Source organism: Melanostigma gelatinosum (genome assembly GCF_949748355.1).
Source record: "Melanostigma gelatinosum genome assembly, chromosome: 12".
Lineage (NCBI taxonomy): Eukaryota > Metazoa > Chordata > Actinopteri > Perciformes > Zoarcidae > Melanostigma > Melanostigma gelatinosum.
In genome coordinates, this window is record NC_136645.1 from 10,228,832 (window position 1) to 10,248,244 (window position 19,413).

General features: G+C 42.2%; 1 protein-coding gene across 1 annotated transcript in view; it reads left to right on the forward strand.

Moving 5' to 3' along the window:
* lrmda (leucine rich melanocyte differentiation associated) overlaps nt 1–19,413 on the forward strand; it is a 187,712-nt gene that overhangs the window by 109,441 nt on the left and 58,858 nt on the right. The window contains exons 3-4 of the mRNA XM_079280665.1: nt 16,674–16,800; nt 18,225–18,364. Of these exons, the coding sequence (XP_079136791.1) occupies nt 16,674–16,800; nt 18,225–18,364 (267 nt within the window). The remainder of the gene's footprint in view (nt 1–16,673; nt 16,801–18,224; nt 18,365–19,413) is intronic.

Genomic DNA, 19,413 nt, shown 5'->3' on the forward strand with positions numbered 1-19,413 from the left:
GGTCAGCTCCTCAGTGATAGAAACAGATAGGCAGACATTGGATTTTAATAAACCTGGGTAATAATGAGGCTGAAAAGCTGAGTGAATTGTAAAGCAGAAGGCTAATGAAGTGCCTATGAGGGCAGTATGTGAGAAATAACCTATAACCTATTAAGAAACAGCCTAACTGCCTCTGCCCGAGTCCTACCCCCTGATTGAATTAGTGCACTCTTTAATTACTGAGCATCCAAGATGGGAGCTCTGAATCTAATTGCACCTCTTCATGCTCGCTGCACCCCAGCCAAACAATTTGTTCTGTGAAAAAAATGAATTAACAGTCTCACTTTGTCCCCTCTTTTTGCATTGATTTTTATAACATTAGGACTGTCTCAGGAATTTCCAGGCTGTAAAGAATCAAATCGCAAAGCATTATTCACAATAACGCATATGTTATAATCGCAGGGAGAACTTACTTAAAATTCAATCCACTTTGGCATCATTATCATGTATCAACATAATAAATGAGCCCTTCAGAGCATGGTAATTATAATTTGATAAATCATCAGCAGAAAATTAACTGGATGTCAAAACATTCATTGGAAAGGGTGATGAATGGAGGATGATTGTGGTGATGAATTGTGTTAATCTGCGCAGTATGAAGCCAGCGAAATGGCTAAGCAGCCCAAGATGGATGGGCCATAGAAGCTGCAAGGTCAGGACACACAACTGCAGAACGGGGGGAAGAAAAAAATAGGAGGGAATAAAACAGGGAGAAAAGAAAGGACTTTCTCTCTCTATACTTTCTCTCTCTCTCTCTCCCTCCCTCCCCCCCCCTCTACTATCTGTCTTCCAACAACAGCAGTTCTTTGTGTTGGGCTTCAGACATTTAGGTTTTGACAGTGTTTCCGACCTTATGTCTATTTCTTTAAAGATCCTTTGATCCTTTTAACAACAGTGGTGATGATGATGTTGATGATTATAAGCTAACCACGAATGCCACATTCTCAAAATACATTTTGTAGCCCTTTGCATGGTCCTAATACTGCTATTTTAAACAAAAATGGATTAATGCCATTGCAAGATCAATTGCATGTCAATATCTTAGTTATAACTGCTTCATCATAAATTCATCAAACTAATAACAGGTTTACAGGACCTCTTTGAAATGGTGGGTCTTGACTCATATCAACAGTTATATCAAATGTAAATACAATGGGTTCTGATTTTCTCTAAAATACTTTTGTTGTTGTTGTTATGTACTGTGTAATGTTTGTTTGTATTGTTAGAGTAACTCCTGGCAGTATTACACAGTTAATCTTGGTTTAACTTCTACACATTTGCTTTGGTACCTGTAGATAGAACACACACAGTATATGTATCAGACGTAAGTCAACCAGTGTGTCCTGAAAAGTCGGTCAATTCTAATACAAGGGAAAGAAGTTCAGCCGCGTGTTGCAGGCTGAGCACTGCCTCTAACTTTCCACTTTAGGGCTTTGGCTGTGGTTGTGGATTGGTCCAACTATGCAAAGAAGATATAGAAGAATATATATATATATATATGCCCGAAAGGCCACTGAGGCCATCTGAAGGCAAAAAGTGTCGCATGCATCAAAGTAAAGCCAAATTTGTAGTTTTTTTGTGGTGTTCTGGCAGGTCTCTGTTGATGCCTTAGGCATAAGAACTGATTATAGTTCAGTGGATGGAACCTGTTGATTGTTGTCGCCCCACTGCCACAGTAGATTATTGTCATATACTATCAGTACATGCTGTATATTCTTTATTTGATGTGTGGTAATCATTTTTTATCTTTTGAAGAGAACAATGGTGGGAAAGTTTGAACTGGAAATTGGTTTGCTAGAAAGTTTACTTACATACAACCTACAGAGCTATTAGTGGACTCCTGAGTTGTGCAATTATTGCCGACCTGTAAATACCACATTTGTCTCGTTGGTAGACAATTACTTTGGCTATCTTAAACCTTTCGTTTTCACAATCAACAATGATCAAGTGCTCGTACCTCAAGTTGACCAATCGCAGCTATTGTCTCCATAGGTTGGATGTACCTCTAGGGGAGCTATGGGGTTATGTAGCCTCTGAGATGCATAAATCTGGCTTCAGACAGAAATATGAACTGGGTTTCTCATAATCTGAACACAACCTTAACTACATTAGTCTGATTAAGTTATGGTATTTACATGTGTCACAGGCCAGGTTATGATAATGTGGAGGACAACAGAAATCGCCAAGAACCTAAAGATACCTTCCACGTTTTAGACGACTATCAAGCTCTGCTTCAACCTCTAGCTGTTCATCATCCCACTCATTACTTTCTATGTGTTTCTAAGTGTTAACGTAACTTAATCGTCGTAGTATAGCTGCTGTTTTACTTTACAAAGAAATAAATACATACACTTAGAATTTAACAAAGGCATTGGTATGGGGTCAGTTATCTTGATTCCACTTTCAAGATACAGATTTCGTTAGTTGCTTGTGGTACTGCAGCCTAACAAGCAGTTAGAAAAGCCATTGTAGATTGTTATTCAAAATGCATTAGCAGCAGTTTTGCACAGCATTGAGACCCTTTGAAAGGCCTTGTAAAACATCAACTATGCACATGGATGAATGCATGCTAAAAATGACAGTTTACTCCTATTTGATATTTTGCGAAACAGAGCGACACTCATTTTGTATCCTTTGACAAGACCTGGAAATGTTACCTCTTACACAAGACTACAATATCATAGGGTAATTCCATTAGAAGGTTGTTGCTTTTTTCCCCTGGTTAAAACGGAAGGACCCTCACTGATGATAATGAAGGCTATTTCTACAAATAACTGTAATTACATGTCACCGCTTTCTGAAATGTGACAAAGCAGACAATGTTGCTTTTATTGAATTCATTATGTAGACAGGCACTTCATCCTTTCATTTATCTCCCATTCGTTATGGCCTCACTGAACGTGTGTAAACTGACAACTGCACTTAATGTTATTCTCCATTTGTGATTCAAAACACAATGTAAGCTCTGTTTTTTATTTGTCGGTGCTTGTCCATGCACATGTCTGACCTCAGTGGGGAATATGTATCTCCGGTAAGTCTTGTACTGTTGCTGAAGTAGCTTCACCACGCAGAGATCAAAAGTCCCCCTTCACATCCTGTGTCATTTTTAGCTGGGGAGTATTAATCTCATACAGAGCTTCAGACACCTCTTATCTGGATGGCAGGTTGACATGTAAGGGGATATTTCGTCTTGATTCCGGCAATGAATGCAGCACACAGGCTATCACTTGGCCCACGCTGCATATGGAAGAGGAGAAATCACACCTTTTTGCTGACTTCCATTTTCATTTGTGCTCTCTCCGCTCACTCTTTTCTGTCTCTTCTTTTTCTCTCTCCTGGAAATTATCACCAGCCATGTCAGGAGCCTTGTCGGATGGAGGGGGAGAAATGTGTCACACTGCCTCTTAAGTTTCTGATTGTCTAAATGACACAGAATCTCATCATACAGCTGTCTCCCTTTCTGACACTACAATTACCCATAATTCCCTCTGTCATTCACTGTCTCAAGGTTAGTATTTTATATCTCGAACAGAGGCTGAGGACATTTACATTTGGAGGCTAGAATGAAAAAAATAAGGGACAGAAGAAACACAGTTGTGTGTGTTACTGTGTATTTGAAAACTCTTCCCTCATTTAAAGGGGTTTTCTATGAATTAGTTTGGTTGTTTAGCAAGCAGGATTTTTTACAAACTCAAATCCTTAAAAAACCAGAAGAGTGTGTGGTTGCACTCCAGTGCAACTTATAATTCATGTAAATCACCTTTTCCCATTATCCTAATGACTTTGTAAATGACCAAGCACCTTGTTTTAACTCATGCCGTTAACAAGCTTTGGCCACCAAAATAATATTCCTTGATACTACCCCTCAGGAAGTGGGTGCAGTCTGTCTCTCTTGACAAAGTGTGCTTCGTGAAAATGGTCCATTATCATGCCTCGTTTTACTCCATCATCTCTGATATTCTTATATGGTCTCTGGGTTAAACAGTACGTCTTCCCATCCTTTTTACCCCATCCCTCGAGTAAAGTGTTCTTCAAAGGTATATATTTCATTGCAAGCTGACAGCCTTGACACCATAATTGACCTGAGAGCTTCCATCTTACTCTTTTGAAATTCTCCGTTGTAATGTGTGTCAACTAGATAAAATGATTCCCATCTCCACCGTCCTCTGGATTTCCATTTGCAAAGACGGCTGACTGACTGACTGGCGTAGGCTCCATTATCATTCTGTGTGAATGTCTGTGATCAGGGGGAACGATGCCAATGGTTTCATTGTTTGAAACAGGTGCTCACACTTTAGTCCTATACGTTAGTCAAGCATGTGGAGCTTTTAGAAGGGTTAAATAGTTGGTGATGATGTCAGGTTTGATGCTTTGTGAATAGGCTTCGCTCTGCCTGACAGACCGCCTTGTCTGTCTGTCAATGTGTCATTGTTTCATAGAGGCAAAATTAGATTTCGGGTTTTATTAAATTTGCTAATGACCTCCACAATGTTCATATTAGTACACTGGAAATTTCCAAGAGTGGGAATGTAATATACATTTGAATGTTTTGAGTTTTGCCAATTCTGCAGTATTCTGCATGAAGAAAGGACTTTCCTTTGTTTGTATCATGCATGAACGAGAAGAGTAGAATGCATGTCGGTCTACTAATTACATCCTCAAATAATATATGTACACAACAAGGTGTTTTCATTTGGGTGTGCACATACAACTGGTTTCAAGCTCATTTAACGGATTGTTCCCACATTCATCCTGATAATAAATTCTAGATTTCCCCCCTTCCCGTCTTTGATAATTGTTGCATCTGTTTCCTACGTGGTTTTTATTACCACAGTGGTATCTGTCACATGTGTCATTTCACTTAAATCCACCATCAAATAGAAGGACCCTGAAAACATTTCTCTTTGGTAAAAAGACGAGCACCTTTTCCCTTTTGTTCCATTCTTTGTTGCTTCTTTCTCACATGTGGCTATAAAAAGACGTGCTCTGTTTTTGTATGCCATGTCATATTACTAAGTTCCACGCTTGCTCCATGAACCTGAGACACATTTTCTGCTTTCCCCCGGGCTAATTGGGAGATTGTGAGGACTGTCTATCCAGAGCCTGATGCCCCCAAATGTGTCAATGTGCTGCTCTGCCGCTGCTAGACTACATGTCTTCTAGTCAGTATGGGGCATGTTTTTCAGAGCAGATTGTTATTAGATTAATTAACACTGTATTGACAAACTGTGATAGGATTGCATGATCTTTTCTCCCCTTTGGAGACGCTCTTTTTTTGGTTTTTCAATCAAAGTAATAATGAAAATAGACTCTTTTGTGAAGTGCAGCATTCGAAAGTGAGATAACACTTAAAGTGGTAGCTCTTTTCTTGATAGGATCTTTGAGGAACTTTTAATTAGAGCAGTGTACTTTGTGTTGAATAAATGTTACCCATGTGTTTATTTTACCTTTGTCCAAGCTTACAAAGTAGAGGGAGGCTTTATGTGCCTGAGTAAAAAGGCTTCAGGGGAAGCGGCACGAAGGTCCAGTCCCACTTACGTTCACTGGTAAGCCTGTTGGACATCTGGCTTTGTTCCTCTTATAGGCTCCTTATCAGTGGCCTGATGCGGTTGTCCCCTCGCATGCTCTTCTTGTTCCTCAGCTGGGCCAATTCGATGGCCTAAGTGCTCAAATTGAGCCATTTTGTCTCACTTTGAAACAAACTAGGAGCTATTATGCGTTGTTTTTTTTGTCATACCCCTCCTCCTTTTTCTCCTCTCCACGTTGGCCTTGGTCGATGTAGTTTGTCAGTCCCCCCCCCCCCCCCCTGCCTTTCTCTGCTCTTACGTTTGAAACGCTAGCCTTGTGAGGGGTCAGTGTTTCTACTCCAGCAGTGTCAACTTCAATCTGGGGCGATTTGGTGTGAAATGTGTGCCATGGTGTGGGGGCTTGGAGGTCAAAGCCCCAGTAATTGATGTTGCTTATTCATCTGCTTTTCCTTGTCTACTCTCACCGCTGCACAGCAGCCAGTTTTGTTTGTCTAAATTGTTTGAAGATTTACTGTAGGTCTTAGGGCCCTGAGAAGCATCCCCCTTCTGCACTTTGTCTGTGTTCCTACCTAGCAGGGGGTTCAGCACTGGGGACACACAATGGTGCCGGCACAAAAGAGGCTTTCCCCAACACAAAGCCTTGAGGACATCTCATAGCATGATACTGAGCACAAGGAGACACACAATAGTGGAGGCACAAAAGGGGCTTCTCTTAAGACAGGACTCAGAGGACATCTAGCATGACAAGCAGGGCAACTCTCACTGTAATTAGCCATGGAGCTAGCCTGACCAATGGCCTGAGATCAATGAACTACCAATAAAAGGTATTTAAAAAAACGAAAGGCAGAGAAGAAGGTTATTGGCAGAAATTTGGTGACATAATGCAGCAAACCAAACGAAAGTTCGTTGAAGGTATGGTCCTAGTTTAACAAGAGAGCCGTGTTTGAAAACCAATGTCCTTTCTCGCCACTGAACTCTTTGGGTCTGCTGATCTTTCTTCCACCCGGTTCCTTCTGAGGAACGCTGCCTGCTAGCTGAAGCGCAGGATGAAGTGCTGGATCTGTTTAAGCACAAAGAGGAACGCAATGATGGAGCCACATTTAATCTGGCCCTTTAGCATGTTGGGCGGCTGCATGGGTGGTATGTCCTCCAGGGCCTTTGAAGAGGGCCGATTTAGAGAAGAGATTTGGATCATTACACAATAAAGAACACTTCATAAGTACTGAAGTGAGTTGGAGAAATGACGGTTAATGATGTTGACAGCAATTCACCTCTGCTGAATTACAGAAAGATTTGACTCAACTTGCCTTCTTTAATGAGCCTCACTCAGTAAAGGTAATGGGCCAGCGGTAAGACACGGAGAGAGGCGGGGAGGGGAGAAAGTGAGAGAGAGTGGGAGGGATTTATTCTTCTTCTTTTTTTTTGCTCAGGGAGCTGCACTGCTGTCTGTGGTTTACACTGGGCTGATAGACTATCACATACCCGTTAAACTGCCGTGTCATGGCACTACAGAGACAGAAAGGCCAAGATATGTGTTCAAAGCTGTGTGTATATGAATCACTAGATCTTGTGTTACTGCGGTGTTTCTATCTTTATTAACTGTTACAATAAGTATAATTGCTCTTGCAAAATGACCAGTGAATACTTTATACAAGTAAATTTTGTCCCTTGCTTTAAAATATTCTGCTAGTTCAGTTAGTCACAATGTGCAAGATTTTCTCCCAATACATGTCCATCATTTGCTATGATTTTATTCTAAGTCTGTCTTCTGGATTTTATTTGCTCTGCTTGGACCAAATAACCCTATTTACACTCTTCTGGAGCAAGAACAGTGATTCCAGCCTACAGCCCCGTTCACTGTTTCTAATCATGCATGTTTATGTGCAAGTTCGTGACAAAAAGCCTAACTGACAGCGCGACTGTTGATTTGCACTTCTATTTCTTTCCACATCTGACTGTCATCCCATCAAAGTAACATATCTGTCTGTGTCTTTGAGTGTCTCACGCTGAATGATAAATATGTACATCCAAACTGGGATCCAGTGCCAATTATGCATTGACGGAGATGTCACCCAGAATGTAACATTTAAATTAAAATGATGGCATTCAATTTCAAACTGCCTTGTGCGGTGACATATTCTATTATCTCCTTCCGAGGTGTAGGACAAGGCAAAAAACAACAACGACGAACGGAGGAACTATCCCAAAGGTCAAATCAATAACTTTGTCTGTTTCTCTGCTTTTTCTTGTTGGCACTCATACGTGTCAATCATGAAGCCTATTTATAGGCTTGTTAGAGCTAAAACATACTGGCTTTCATTGTCATCTTGGAAAATCTCAATATAGTCGTTACCTTACCAGGTTTAGAAGGCCCTGAAAACCTTCCAGCCTTGTGAATGCTGTTGCAAGCTACACTGAAAACATAAGTCAATGTAACTGCAGTTATATTGATTTCCCTATGACGATTTTACATGAGCAGTGTAATGGTACTATTTGTACATGGAAGTGCGGCAAGCTCTAATTCACACGGGGGGGAAAATACAAGGCTTGATATTTTAATTGGCAGGAATACTTGTCTAATTATCACTTTTCTGTTTGCTCTCCACGCTGAGATTATGTAATTATCCTTTTGAAACATTGCGGAATGATATTGCTTTTTTGTGTGTCATATTCTGAGACGCCTCTGTACCTGACACTCAGCAAGCCACTTAATAATATGCTAGAAAGGCAGCTAATTATATTATAATAATGGCTTGATGAAAGCAATAAGGCAGGCTGGTGAATGAGTGATAGCACTGTTGGACTGCTCAAGTTACAGCTTCATCTCAAATTACTGTAATCGCAGCAAACAGGAAGTTCTTTAATTACTAATGTGTTTATTCATTACGCCAAAAGAATTTGGAGTCTTTGCATTTGTTATCATTATGCAAATTGCAGTTCATTCTAAATGATATGTTTCCCTGCAATGATATTTTCAGCAAATTGAATCCCTTATCAAGTTAATTACTCCATGTTTACAAGCCCCCTCCCCCCCAAGCGACGGTATCCCAATTACAGACTACACCTGTTCTATTTGTGGGATTTGTGTTTGTTACATGTGTCATTACATGTTCTCCTGCAGAGCACATGTTTGTCAGGGGGGAAGAACCACCGGTTAGACCCCTCACTGGGCTTCCAGATTTCATCCTGTATCAACAAACGTTCTGTGCTGACTGGTGTCGTCTAGTTATGGGATCCTTTGCACAACAGAGGCAGGAACACAGCCGACACACGCGGACCAGCGGTGGGGGTAGATGGGTGATCTGACGGAGGGCGCGTCTGAGCAGCGGCAGCGTCAACAGCAGCCGCAGACTGCTTTCTAAACTTTTTAATTAGCACTAATTACCTTTGCAGGAACATTTTGAGGCTTGAAAGGATTTGTGTCAGCAAGTGGGAGATCAAAGATTGTGGTGCTGTGCATTTTAATCTCAACACTGAGGGGCAATAGGGGGCTGTTTGTGTGTTAGAGAGAGGGAAGGAGGGAGAGAGGAGGAAACGAAGCATCCCAGGTGGTACTTGAGCAGTCTACCTCTAGTAATGCTGTCTACCAATCACACCACAGGTCCCGTCACATTATAAAATGTTCCACTAATATAAGGAAATTAACTTTTTTTTTTTTTTTTTTTACTGTTTAATCGAATCGTGGCTCTCGCTCGTGTTGTTCATTTACTCCTTTGTCTGTGTGCATGCGTTCCTCAGTGTCAGTATGTGCAAGCCTGTGATTTTCTTCCTTTTTTTTCAGCCGCTTCATCAGACTGACAGGCATTTCATAGAGGTGCTTTTTAATGCATGCCTGGACATCACTGTGGCAGGGTCATCCATCAGACTTCAAGACAACATCGATCATTTGCCATGAAGAGAGAGCGCAGGGTAGTGATTATTTGCTATTAGGTGGATGCTCAGGCATACAAATGGCTGGCAGTTGACAGTTGAACTCACTCAAACGTAATGCGGGATGGCTCCCCCTCTCACGGAAATGTTGACAAGCACTGAGCCTGAACACTGTAATGACAGAGCGTACGGGCAGACAGGGCACTGAGGGATTCTTCCTCACAGATCGCGGCATCTATTATTTAATGGTTCCTTTATTTCATTGCAAGAGTACATGAGTTCATTTCTAGTTACATATTCTGTAGACGTATTCTAGGTTTGTGCGTTCTTTTATCCATGAAAAACGAATTGTGTAATGTGGAGTATACCATAGGCCGATTGACCCTGTCGCCGTAATGTTATTATGTACACTTAAAGATGTGTGAGGCTGTGTAGCATGCATGAGAGGTTGTGTCTGCTTGTTTGTGCCGCATTGATGTCCTCGCTGACTGAGAAGCCATCAGTGAATTGATTTCCAGCTCCTGCTCACTGAGAGAGGAGGGTGTTCATCATGTTGATAGACAACTAATCTTTCAATACAAACATTCACAAGACGCATGGCCATACTTTGAGCACAGTCCAGGTACTATGAGGAGGGAAGAGTTGTGTAGGCTCTGAAAGGAGCCCGGCCCTGCTTGCCTCCCTTCTCTGGTGATGTATTTCACAGTGCACAATTTAGTGTTGTATTTGGAAGCAGCTGTCAGTCTGTGATAAACCTCATTTGCTGAAACTTCAAAAGAGACGTCCACCTTCTTTGCAGTGATCTCTCCATTTCTTTCTTCACCGGGAAAGGGGCAACGCTCTCCTACCTCTCAATCGGGTCATTGTTGGAGCTTAGACCTCATCCGGGGCCAAACCGGGGTCAAGCAAGGCTTATGAGGTTGGGCCTAGACAGGAATGTCTGTCAAGTCCTTATCCCTTGGCCAGGGTTGATCCAGCGTCATCAATCAGACAGGGATTGGAGATGCAAGGGGAAGCATGAGGCCAGGTGCTGACCTCAGTACAGTTGCTTTGATTTTGTCTGGCCCTGACTGTGTGTGTGTGTGTGTGTAGGTGTGTGTGTGTGTGTGTGTGTGTGTGTGTGTGTGTGTGTGTGTGTGTGTGTATGTGTGTGTGTGTGTGTGTGTGTGTGTGTGTGTGTGTGTGTGAAGTGACAGGATCGGTCCCTGTCTGATTCACAGTGCTCTCAGCCCCTCCGTCAGCGCTAATGACATTGAGAGAGAATATTAACCTCACACACTCAGCAGGAAATATCCACGGGGATAGTCTATAACTCAGACACTGCAGGATCCACAGTGGTATTATCATTCAAACACACCGAAGCCAGCTTTAAACGTTCAACAGACGCACCATGGTGTAGACATTTTCAACAAATTAATCTGCGCTTCTCACATAATAAGCTCATATAGCAGTAATGAGCGATGCTATTCAACTTCTTCATCAACAAAAACTTTGCTAATTGTATTTCACAGATTTCTTCTTGCTTAAATTTGTTTATGCTCTCTAAAAATCTATATTTTTGTTTTGCAAATGATGTAACGCTGTGTAAAGTTCAATCTGGCATGCCCCCTCCAATTGACAGCTTTGTAGCTGGTGATGCTCTACACATCGGCTATCAGGAGCAAGCATAGCGCAATATTCACAACAGATTAAGAGTGAACCCACATAAAGAACAGATTTGCTGGCGGCGCCAAACGTACTCTAATGATTTGCATTGCCATTAATAGTAATTTGCAGCTGCCTAGGAGGAGACACGTAATCCCCTTCCCATGTGTGAATTGACATGTATTCAGGGGAAGGCTATGTGTGTCCTGGACGTGTGATCTTTAAATGACTGCCACCTGAGGCCTGGCAATACAGAGAGAGAAGTGCCACACGGAGCATTGACTGTCTACATGTGAGGGGGGGGGGGGGGGAGAAAGGGAGAGCTGTGGGGGAGATAGAGACAGATAATGACTAATTCCCCATCGCCATCAGAGATGCATGTACAGAGACACGTATAGGCCATAAACTGTAGCTGGAGGGAAGAGTGCTGGAACAGACCTGATCAGCGCTGTGTGGAGGTGGTGGGAGGGATGTTGGGGGCTTGAGGGGTTGCAAGGCATTAATTTGCTTTACAGATAATGCTATCTTATTTACCACGAGCTAATCCTGATAGTGTTTTGATGCTGCATTTTGGTATTTTTTTTATGTCTATTTGTGTTTTTGTTTTGGGTTAGAGTGATGAAATGCAGCTGTGTTGAACTAATGGATACTTGTGTATTAATAGGTTGTATTTCGTCCTCAATGTTTCCTTTATTGACACAAAGCTTTATAACTGTAGGCCTTCCACACTATTAATTGAAATGCATTTCTTCAAAAAGTGGCAGTAAACAGGACAAAATAATGCACATTAATGCAGTTCTATAATACAAATACGACTTGATTCCTAAAATAAGAGTTATATTGAGAACTGTTGGATAATTACTTTAATTGCACAATTTGGTAACATGGCTAATTTGCTATATTACTGATCAAGATTAAGAGATACTTTGCACTGCACAGGGTGGCAAGAAATATAATATTTCTTATTTTAGGCTGAATGGCTCTCCAGCCTCCGTCCTCCCTCTCTAACCAGCCCTCCTCCGTTCACCTTTCTTATTAAGTTTATTAAAGCCAGTCCACATACTGGGTTTCCCAGGTCCAGTTCCCTTTCCCATTCATTACAGTACCTTATCCTGGCAGGCAATCTGAAGTGTGCTCTGAATAGTCCATTATGCACATATGAAGGCCATCATGGCCCCAGTATTGGTCAATTCATCAGACATTTATCTGTTGCCTTCTGAACAGGATGTCATTATGCCTGTCACTCTGCAGCTCCGGCCGGCCGTTTAGAATAATTCAATTCAATTTCAATTTATTTTTGTATAGCCCAAAATCACAAATTACAAATTTGCCTCAGAGGGCTTCACAATATGTACACATTTGACATCCTCTTGTACCGGAACCCTCACATCAGAACAGGAAAAACTCCCCAAAAAAACCCCTTTAACGGGGAGGAAAGAGGAAGAAACCTGTGGGAGAGCAATAGAGGAGGGATCCCTCTCCCCGGATGGACAGAAGTGCAATGATGTCATGTGTAGAACAGGATAGTGGATTACAACACCTTCAATGTAATTACAGCACATTCAATGTATGACACAACCACGACAGGAGGCAACACCTGGTCCAGGTAAACCCGGATACACAGGAACCTGTGAGGCGAGAAAGCACAGAGACTCTGGTGAAGAAGCAGGTCAATAATGTGCATTAATGGTATCGGTAGTATGAAATAGTAATGTGAGTAATAATAAAAGTGATATTAGCAGTTGGAGTCAGCAGGGCCATGGTAGGAGGAAGGACCAGGGTCCAGATGAAACCATGCTCCATGGAAACCTGTGAGGAGAGGAAGCACAAGGACTCCGGGGAAGAGACAAAATCAGTACTGTGCATTAATGGGATCGGTAATAGGATTAATAATGTTAATGTTAATAATGTTAATGCTTTTTCATCTGCTGCTTGAGGATATATGGCATGACAATGGCACACACCATTGGCAGGAGTGACTGACATTTCAGCCAATAATGGTCGAGAGTTTTCTTCCCTCTGTTGTCAGCAGTGGTTCATCAATCACTGTGTCTGCATTAGTATTAGTGTATTGATCTGGCAGGGCTGCTTTCTGGGTCAGTGTCTCTCTCCAGCGTCCTTGTCTGGTGTCTCACATAGTTCCCTGCTTCCTGTGCTGACTTTCTGCTCCAGCTAAATGTTTGTATATGTGCTCTGTGTGCTCAGCAGGCGTGGGTCTTAGCAGACAATGGGGATTTAAACACATACATGCACTACTTATGTAAGCTCAAAAGCACACACACACCGATGCACACAGGGCCGTATGATGTATGATGCTGAGCTTACACAGGCTAAGTGGTAGTCAAAGCGTAAAGACAGCCTGAAGTATTAGCTCCGACAATGAGGCTGATCATAATTATCTTAACAAGGAGAGGATTCATCGCCTCACCTCGTTAAAGCCACCGCCTGTCTCTGTCCCTCTCTCTCTTGCTAGTTAGAGGCTGAAGAAAACGCATTAGATCACACGTTACTAAGGAAATCACAATTGTCTGAATTTGTACAATTAGGTGACACAATATGATGTGAGTAAATTATTTGTAAGATTTTCCCTGTTGTTTTTCGTAAATTGATTTTCATAGCTAATGATATACATGAATATAAATTACATTATCAGATGTATGAAACAAGCCAACAATGGTAGTAGTAGTAGTACCGTAGTAGTAGTGGTAGTAGCAGTAGTAGTATTTACCATTGCACTGGAACTAAAGATACATTACTGAATATTGTCATTTTCACTATCATCACAACATATTTTGAAGAAGGTGAGTGACATCAAACTGTACTGACATTAGAAAAACATGTCCTGTGTGAGTTACACGTGTGCTTTGCCTGTGTTTGCCATTTACCAAACATCTACAGCACTGCGACTCAAGTCGATTATGCTCATTAGTTTTGTTAATAGCAAAGGCTGCCCCTTTTTTTCATTTTTTTTAAAGAAGTGAAGTACTTTAACTGCAGTGCTTGAACTTTGTTAGTTTTCCAAGCCACACATTAAAACAAGAAAGCTTATGAAAAGTAATGAAACCAGCAATGGAAATCTGCAGAGGGAGCACAGAAGGCTGAAAAGTATTAGAAGTTCAATCCCCACACTGTATTTAATGCTGGATGGGAGTCAGTGGCTCTCCCCTGGCTGTGAATTTAACTGATTAAATCAGCCAGTGCACGCAGCAGTGGTGACATGAAAACAACAATTAATAAGGCTCCCTCCTGTGCCATGCGGCTCCTTTTAACCGAGCAGCTAATAACATAACCCACAGGACTGCAGCCCATCTCACACACACACACGCATGCACGCACACACACACACACACACACACACGCACACACACTTACAGGTGGCAAGAGTTAGTTAGCAACCTCTGTTCACAGAAAATGCAATAATGTTTATCCAATATGGTGCAGGCCTAACTATACATTAGCCTCACAGATGAATTGCATGTTGTACCATATTCCCTGTCTGCTGAGAAATGTAAAGTTTGTTTTATAATTGCTGGTTTGGGCCATTCAAAAAAAAGATTCTAGTGAAAATCATGAAAAATCTGCACGACAAACAACAATAAACTGATCAAAGAGAAACAAAAAAAAAGCACAAATTCTAATGGGTTCATGAGTTTTCCCATCTCTATAGATTTAAGTATTCTAGCTTAATGGGTCTTTTTGCTTTCATAAATGAGAAGCACCACGGGGGAAGAAAAAAGAAAGAAACCAGAGAAGGATTTCATCAAACTGGCACAGCTCTCCATTCATCCATCTTGCCAATGCATTCCTCAGACCTGATACGAGGTTGTCAGCTAGCGGCTTTGCCAGCACACTGGCTAGGTGCTGTCAGCTGCTGTTGTGGGTATCAAGTGTGCGTGTTTGCAAAAGGTTGATGTCTTTTGAAATGAGGCAGCTCACTCCGCCTCGCTCGCAAGTCGGCAGCGTATCGCTTATTTGTCATTTTCCACGCAAGAAGAAAGATGCAAAGATGAAAGATCATGTTGCTTTGTAGTTCAAAGTTGCTGCCAGTGTGTCCATTCTGTGCATCTGTGTGTGTTTTTGGGGCCAGGAACTATGTATACTTGGGAGTTCAAGCTGCTTGGCCAGAGAAAGCCCCCAAGAAACCGCAAATGGAGCAGTTGGTGTGGCAAACTAAAAGGGTGTAATAAATGGCTAACCACTGAGAAGTCAACGTTTTAATAGAGCCAGGTGTATATTCGTACACTGCATTGCAATCATCTTTTTATTTATTTTTTATTCCTTCCTTACTTTGTAGTTAAGTTTACATCATAAATGTGACTGCATACATATTATGCCCTGCCCCCATGAAGATTATTGCTTTTTGCCATACATTTGCAGATTGTCATGATGGAGGTGTTATATTTACACAGCTCTAACTTGGTATGTGTTATGGCAGCCATTGACACTAGGCAGATCTAGAAAGGAGCAATAGTTCACACTGCAGCTGTGTGAAGACCTGACTGTACCTTGAGATTGTCATGTTGCAATGTGACACTGCTCACTGGAATTTATATTTGCGTAACTTATGTCAAGGTGAGCTGTTCGCTTTTAGAATTAGAATCATGCTCTACTTTGTAATTCAGAACATTTTGAGCTTGGAGTCAATCATTTCTGTCTTGAAATTATATTTAATAATTAAAAATACTGTCTTAAAATGAAAAAAAATACCCGTTGTGTTAACTCTGAGGAATAATTCCTGAGAAGTGTACAGTCGGTATGTGTCAAGTTCTGGCAGATTTAAATGTCAATGAAGTCACCCAGGACACGTTAACATGGCATGCTGACAGTGTGAAGGATTAGACAACACACACATTGCCTTTGTGCACCTTCCATGACTTGAACTTTGCAGGGCCCTAACATTACTCCTAACACCACCCTCCATCATTTTAATGCCTGTGTGAATGTGTATGTGTGTGTGTGTGTGTGTGTGTGTGTGAGAGAGAGACAGAGAGGGAAAGAGTTGAGATGACCCTTCACCCCTCTTTGCAATTTGCCAAAAAAAAGAAGCGGAAAGGCAAAATTCCTCCTTAAAGAAAAACATCCTTTGATGTTAAAATCCCAACACTAACCCCTATCGCGGTAGAGTTGCAAAAAAGTTTCCCCTTCCATTCCATCTGTGATTGCGAGTGTATTCCGGTTCCTCTGTGAAAATGATGGATGACAAGTTAAATTTGTGTCTGGGGAGTGAAGGTGAACTGTGACAGAGTGATTTGTCTTGGGAATGGAGGGTTAGGGTCAGGCGAAACTGGGCGCCTCAAGGCACAAGACATTGACAAATCCATCCTGCCCGCCGCATTTCTGAAGCCTTTTGTTTTGAATCCTGGCTACTCACAAGTGACCCCCATCCCTCATCCTGCCAGCCGCTGAAGGATGCCTCACCATGCCAGGGGAGCTCAGCACCACTAATTCTTGTCATTCACTTCCCTGACAGGCCCAGACCCATACACTCCCGGCGTATGAAAGAGGGGAGGCTGAAATATATATTTCTGCACAATAACAGCTGACCAGATTTAGAGCCGTAACAGTTTTCCTGTTGCCTTATCTTTTTTGCAGGTCACTGGCGGGTCTCAACATGTTCACTGTGCTGGAAGAGCTGGTCGTTGACAACAATCTGCTTGGAAATGACCTCCTGTTGCCCAGGTTACCCAACCTCCACACCCTTACACTCAATAAGAACCAAATATCCTTTCACACGAATCACTCAGTCCCTTTCTCATTTCGATTTGCATTTTACTCTCCAGACATATATCACATACATCAGTGTCAGAATCAACAGTGTATTTTGTTTACATTCATATGTTGATGCAACTTGCACTTGTCTCAGAGAACCAGTGTTGAATGTTGTGCTTTTATAGGGAGCGCTGTGTGTTTCACAAGAGAGAAGAGGAACTTGGCTGTCACAGAGCCCCACACAGAACTAGTTTCTGAACCACAGGGACCTCTAGTGGAATCAGATTTTAGAGTCAACATAACAGATGTGTTTTATTTTTAAAGGGAATAAAGAGTGTAGGATCAAAACTCGCCGAAAATCCATCGAATGAGACATAATGTGTTTGCGGTGTATTTGCTGTTATTTTAAATGATAAAGAATCAAATCAGGATATTTGATATTTGGATCCATTATGCATAATTACACTGGAATAAAATAAATCACAAATGAATTTGTCACTAAACGCACTGGAACACCCGCATTTTGGCTCATAGATTATAGCGGCTCTGTGTGTTCTACTTTCCACCTGAAGTAAACACGTTTAAAAAAACAGAGCTCCGCACAACCACCCTAAATTCGAGGCATAGACACATTGCGAGGCTGTTGATGATCAGTCAGAAATGTGTGAACTTCCCGTCTAAGCTTCAGAACAGGTTTCGCAATGTGTCCTGTTTTCCTCTGGTTATGCAGATCCTGCTGGGTAACGATGTTCACTCTCTTGCACATTCACACACACACACACACACACACACATTCACACACACACACACACACACATTCACACACACACACGCATTTCCAGAGTCAACATTAAAACTGGGGCTCCTTGAAGTGTGCGTCTGGGACTGTGTGCTGAGTTTGGTTGTGAAGTGGTCGGCACATGCTAATAGGCCAATTATGTACATCCTGTCGTGGCACAGTGCCATTTTAAAGCTCGAGCACTGCATTAGTGCAGTTGTATTTTGACACTTTGGGGCTCAATTTTCCAAGTGAATGTATTAGTGATGAATGTGCCTGCTTAGGGGCTGTTTGTTTTTTCCACGTTTCGCAAAAGTTTTCCACAGCACGGCTCTGGGAAGCACGGACTGTTTGAACCGCAGGGCATCCATCATTTTGTCACTGTTCTGCACCCGGCCACCTAGGAAATGAAAGAGATCGAGAGAAAGGGAGAGAGAGCAGCAGCCAAATTGTGTCACGACTATATGCCAAAGCCTGCACCTTAAATTGCCCCTCTGTCTGCCCAGTCTCACAAAGCCAGTGACTAACCCCTTTGAGCACTTCGGTAAATTTGACAGTGACGTGTTTTAGTGCAGACAGGCACGGAAGGGGCTGTGCGGGTAGTAAATGCTAATGTAATTAACAACGTTAGGTCCTTGACATCCGCCCTTTGACACCTGACTGATATCGAGGCCCTGCTGGAACACTTGGCTGATGTGACCCCGTCACTGGTGTACCTAAGCCTGCTGGGAAACGAGGCCTGCCCCAACCAGCTGGTCAGCCCGGATAACGACGAGGACGACTACCAGAGATACAGGTCAGTTGCAGCATGGACTGTGGTGGTGTTGTACATAAATAAGGCACAGATATCACTCTGACCCGTTTAGATAGATGGATAGATAATGTTCAGTGTGGGTGTGTTTATATTTCAGACAGCTTTGATACGAAGCTATTCAGAGTCATAGATTTTTGTAAGTAATGGATTTGTTTTTTTTAAACATCCAGCCCCCTACATTTCACTCGCAGACTGTGGATTCAACCACATCACTCTAAAAGCTTTGTCAACTGGCCCCTCTACACTCCAGTTTGCAAAATGGATTTCATGTGTGACTAGTCACCACCACAAATGAGTGTTTACTACCCTACCTTACCAGAGCAGATGATGCATTAAACATCAAGCTAGGCCTCAAGCCATGCAATATGACCACCATTTGTCAGGGTCCTTTACATGAAATGCGATAAAAGGCGAAAAGCATACTCTCTTTTGTCTGTTTTAGCCCTAAGTGCTTGTTTCTGACTCTGCGTTGCCTATTAATCATTTACCACCCATGCCTTTCTTGAATATTCTTTCTTCTCTCTTTTTGTCCCCCCTCCCTCCCGCTCTCACTTTGCCTCCCCTCCTCCCCCGTTCCCCTCGCATGCTTATCTTGCTGGTGAGGAAAGCTGTTCTGTTTTGACTGACAACGTCTAGGGTCCTGTAATGTAATATTCATAATATGTCACAGAGTAAAACATCAATTTGAGCGTGATGCAGATTTCATGTCTGACAAGGTTAGGCTGTATGCAGGTCGTGACAGCACTGGCCTTGGGCAATAAATACCCAGCCCAATGCCTCGGGAGCTCTTGGTCTCTCAAGTGAACTACCCCAGTGCGTTGCATCGGTGCCCCAATTAGTGCAACGACATAGAAACGTAGTATTCATTCATACGGCATTGTGTAGTCTGCGTGGAAATACAACAGTTCAAGGCTGTGATATTATATGTTAACAACGGTTACTGATTTTGCGGAGTTGTACTTATGGGACACCATCTCCTCCGAAAAGTGAAACATGATAACAGAAGTAAGTCAAACTCTGTTTTTTTCTTC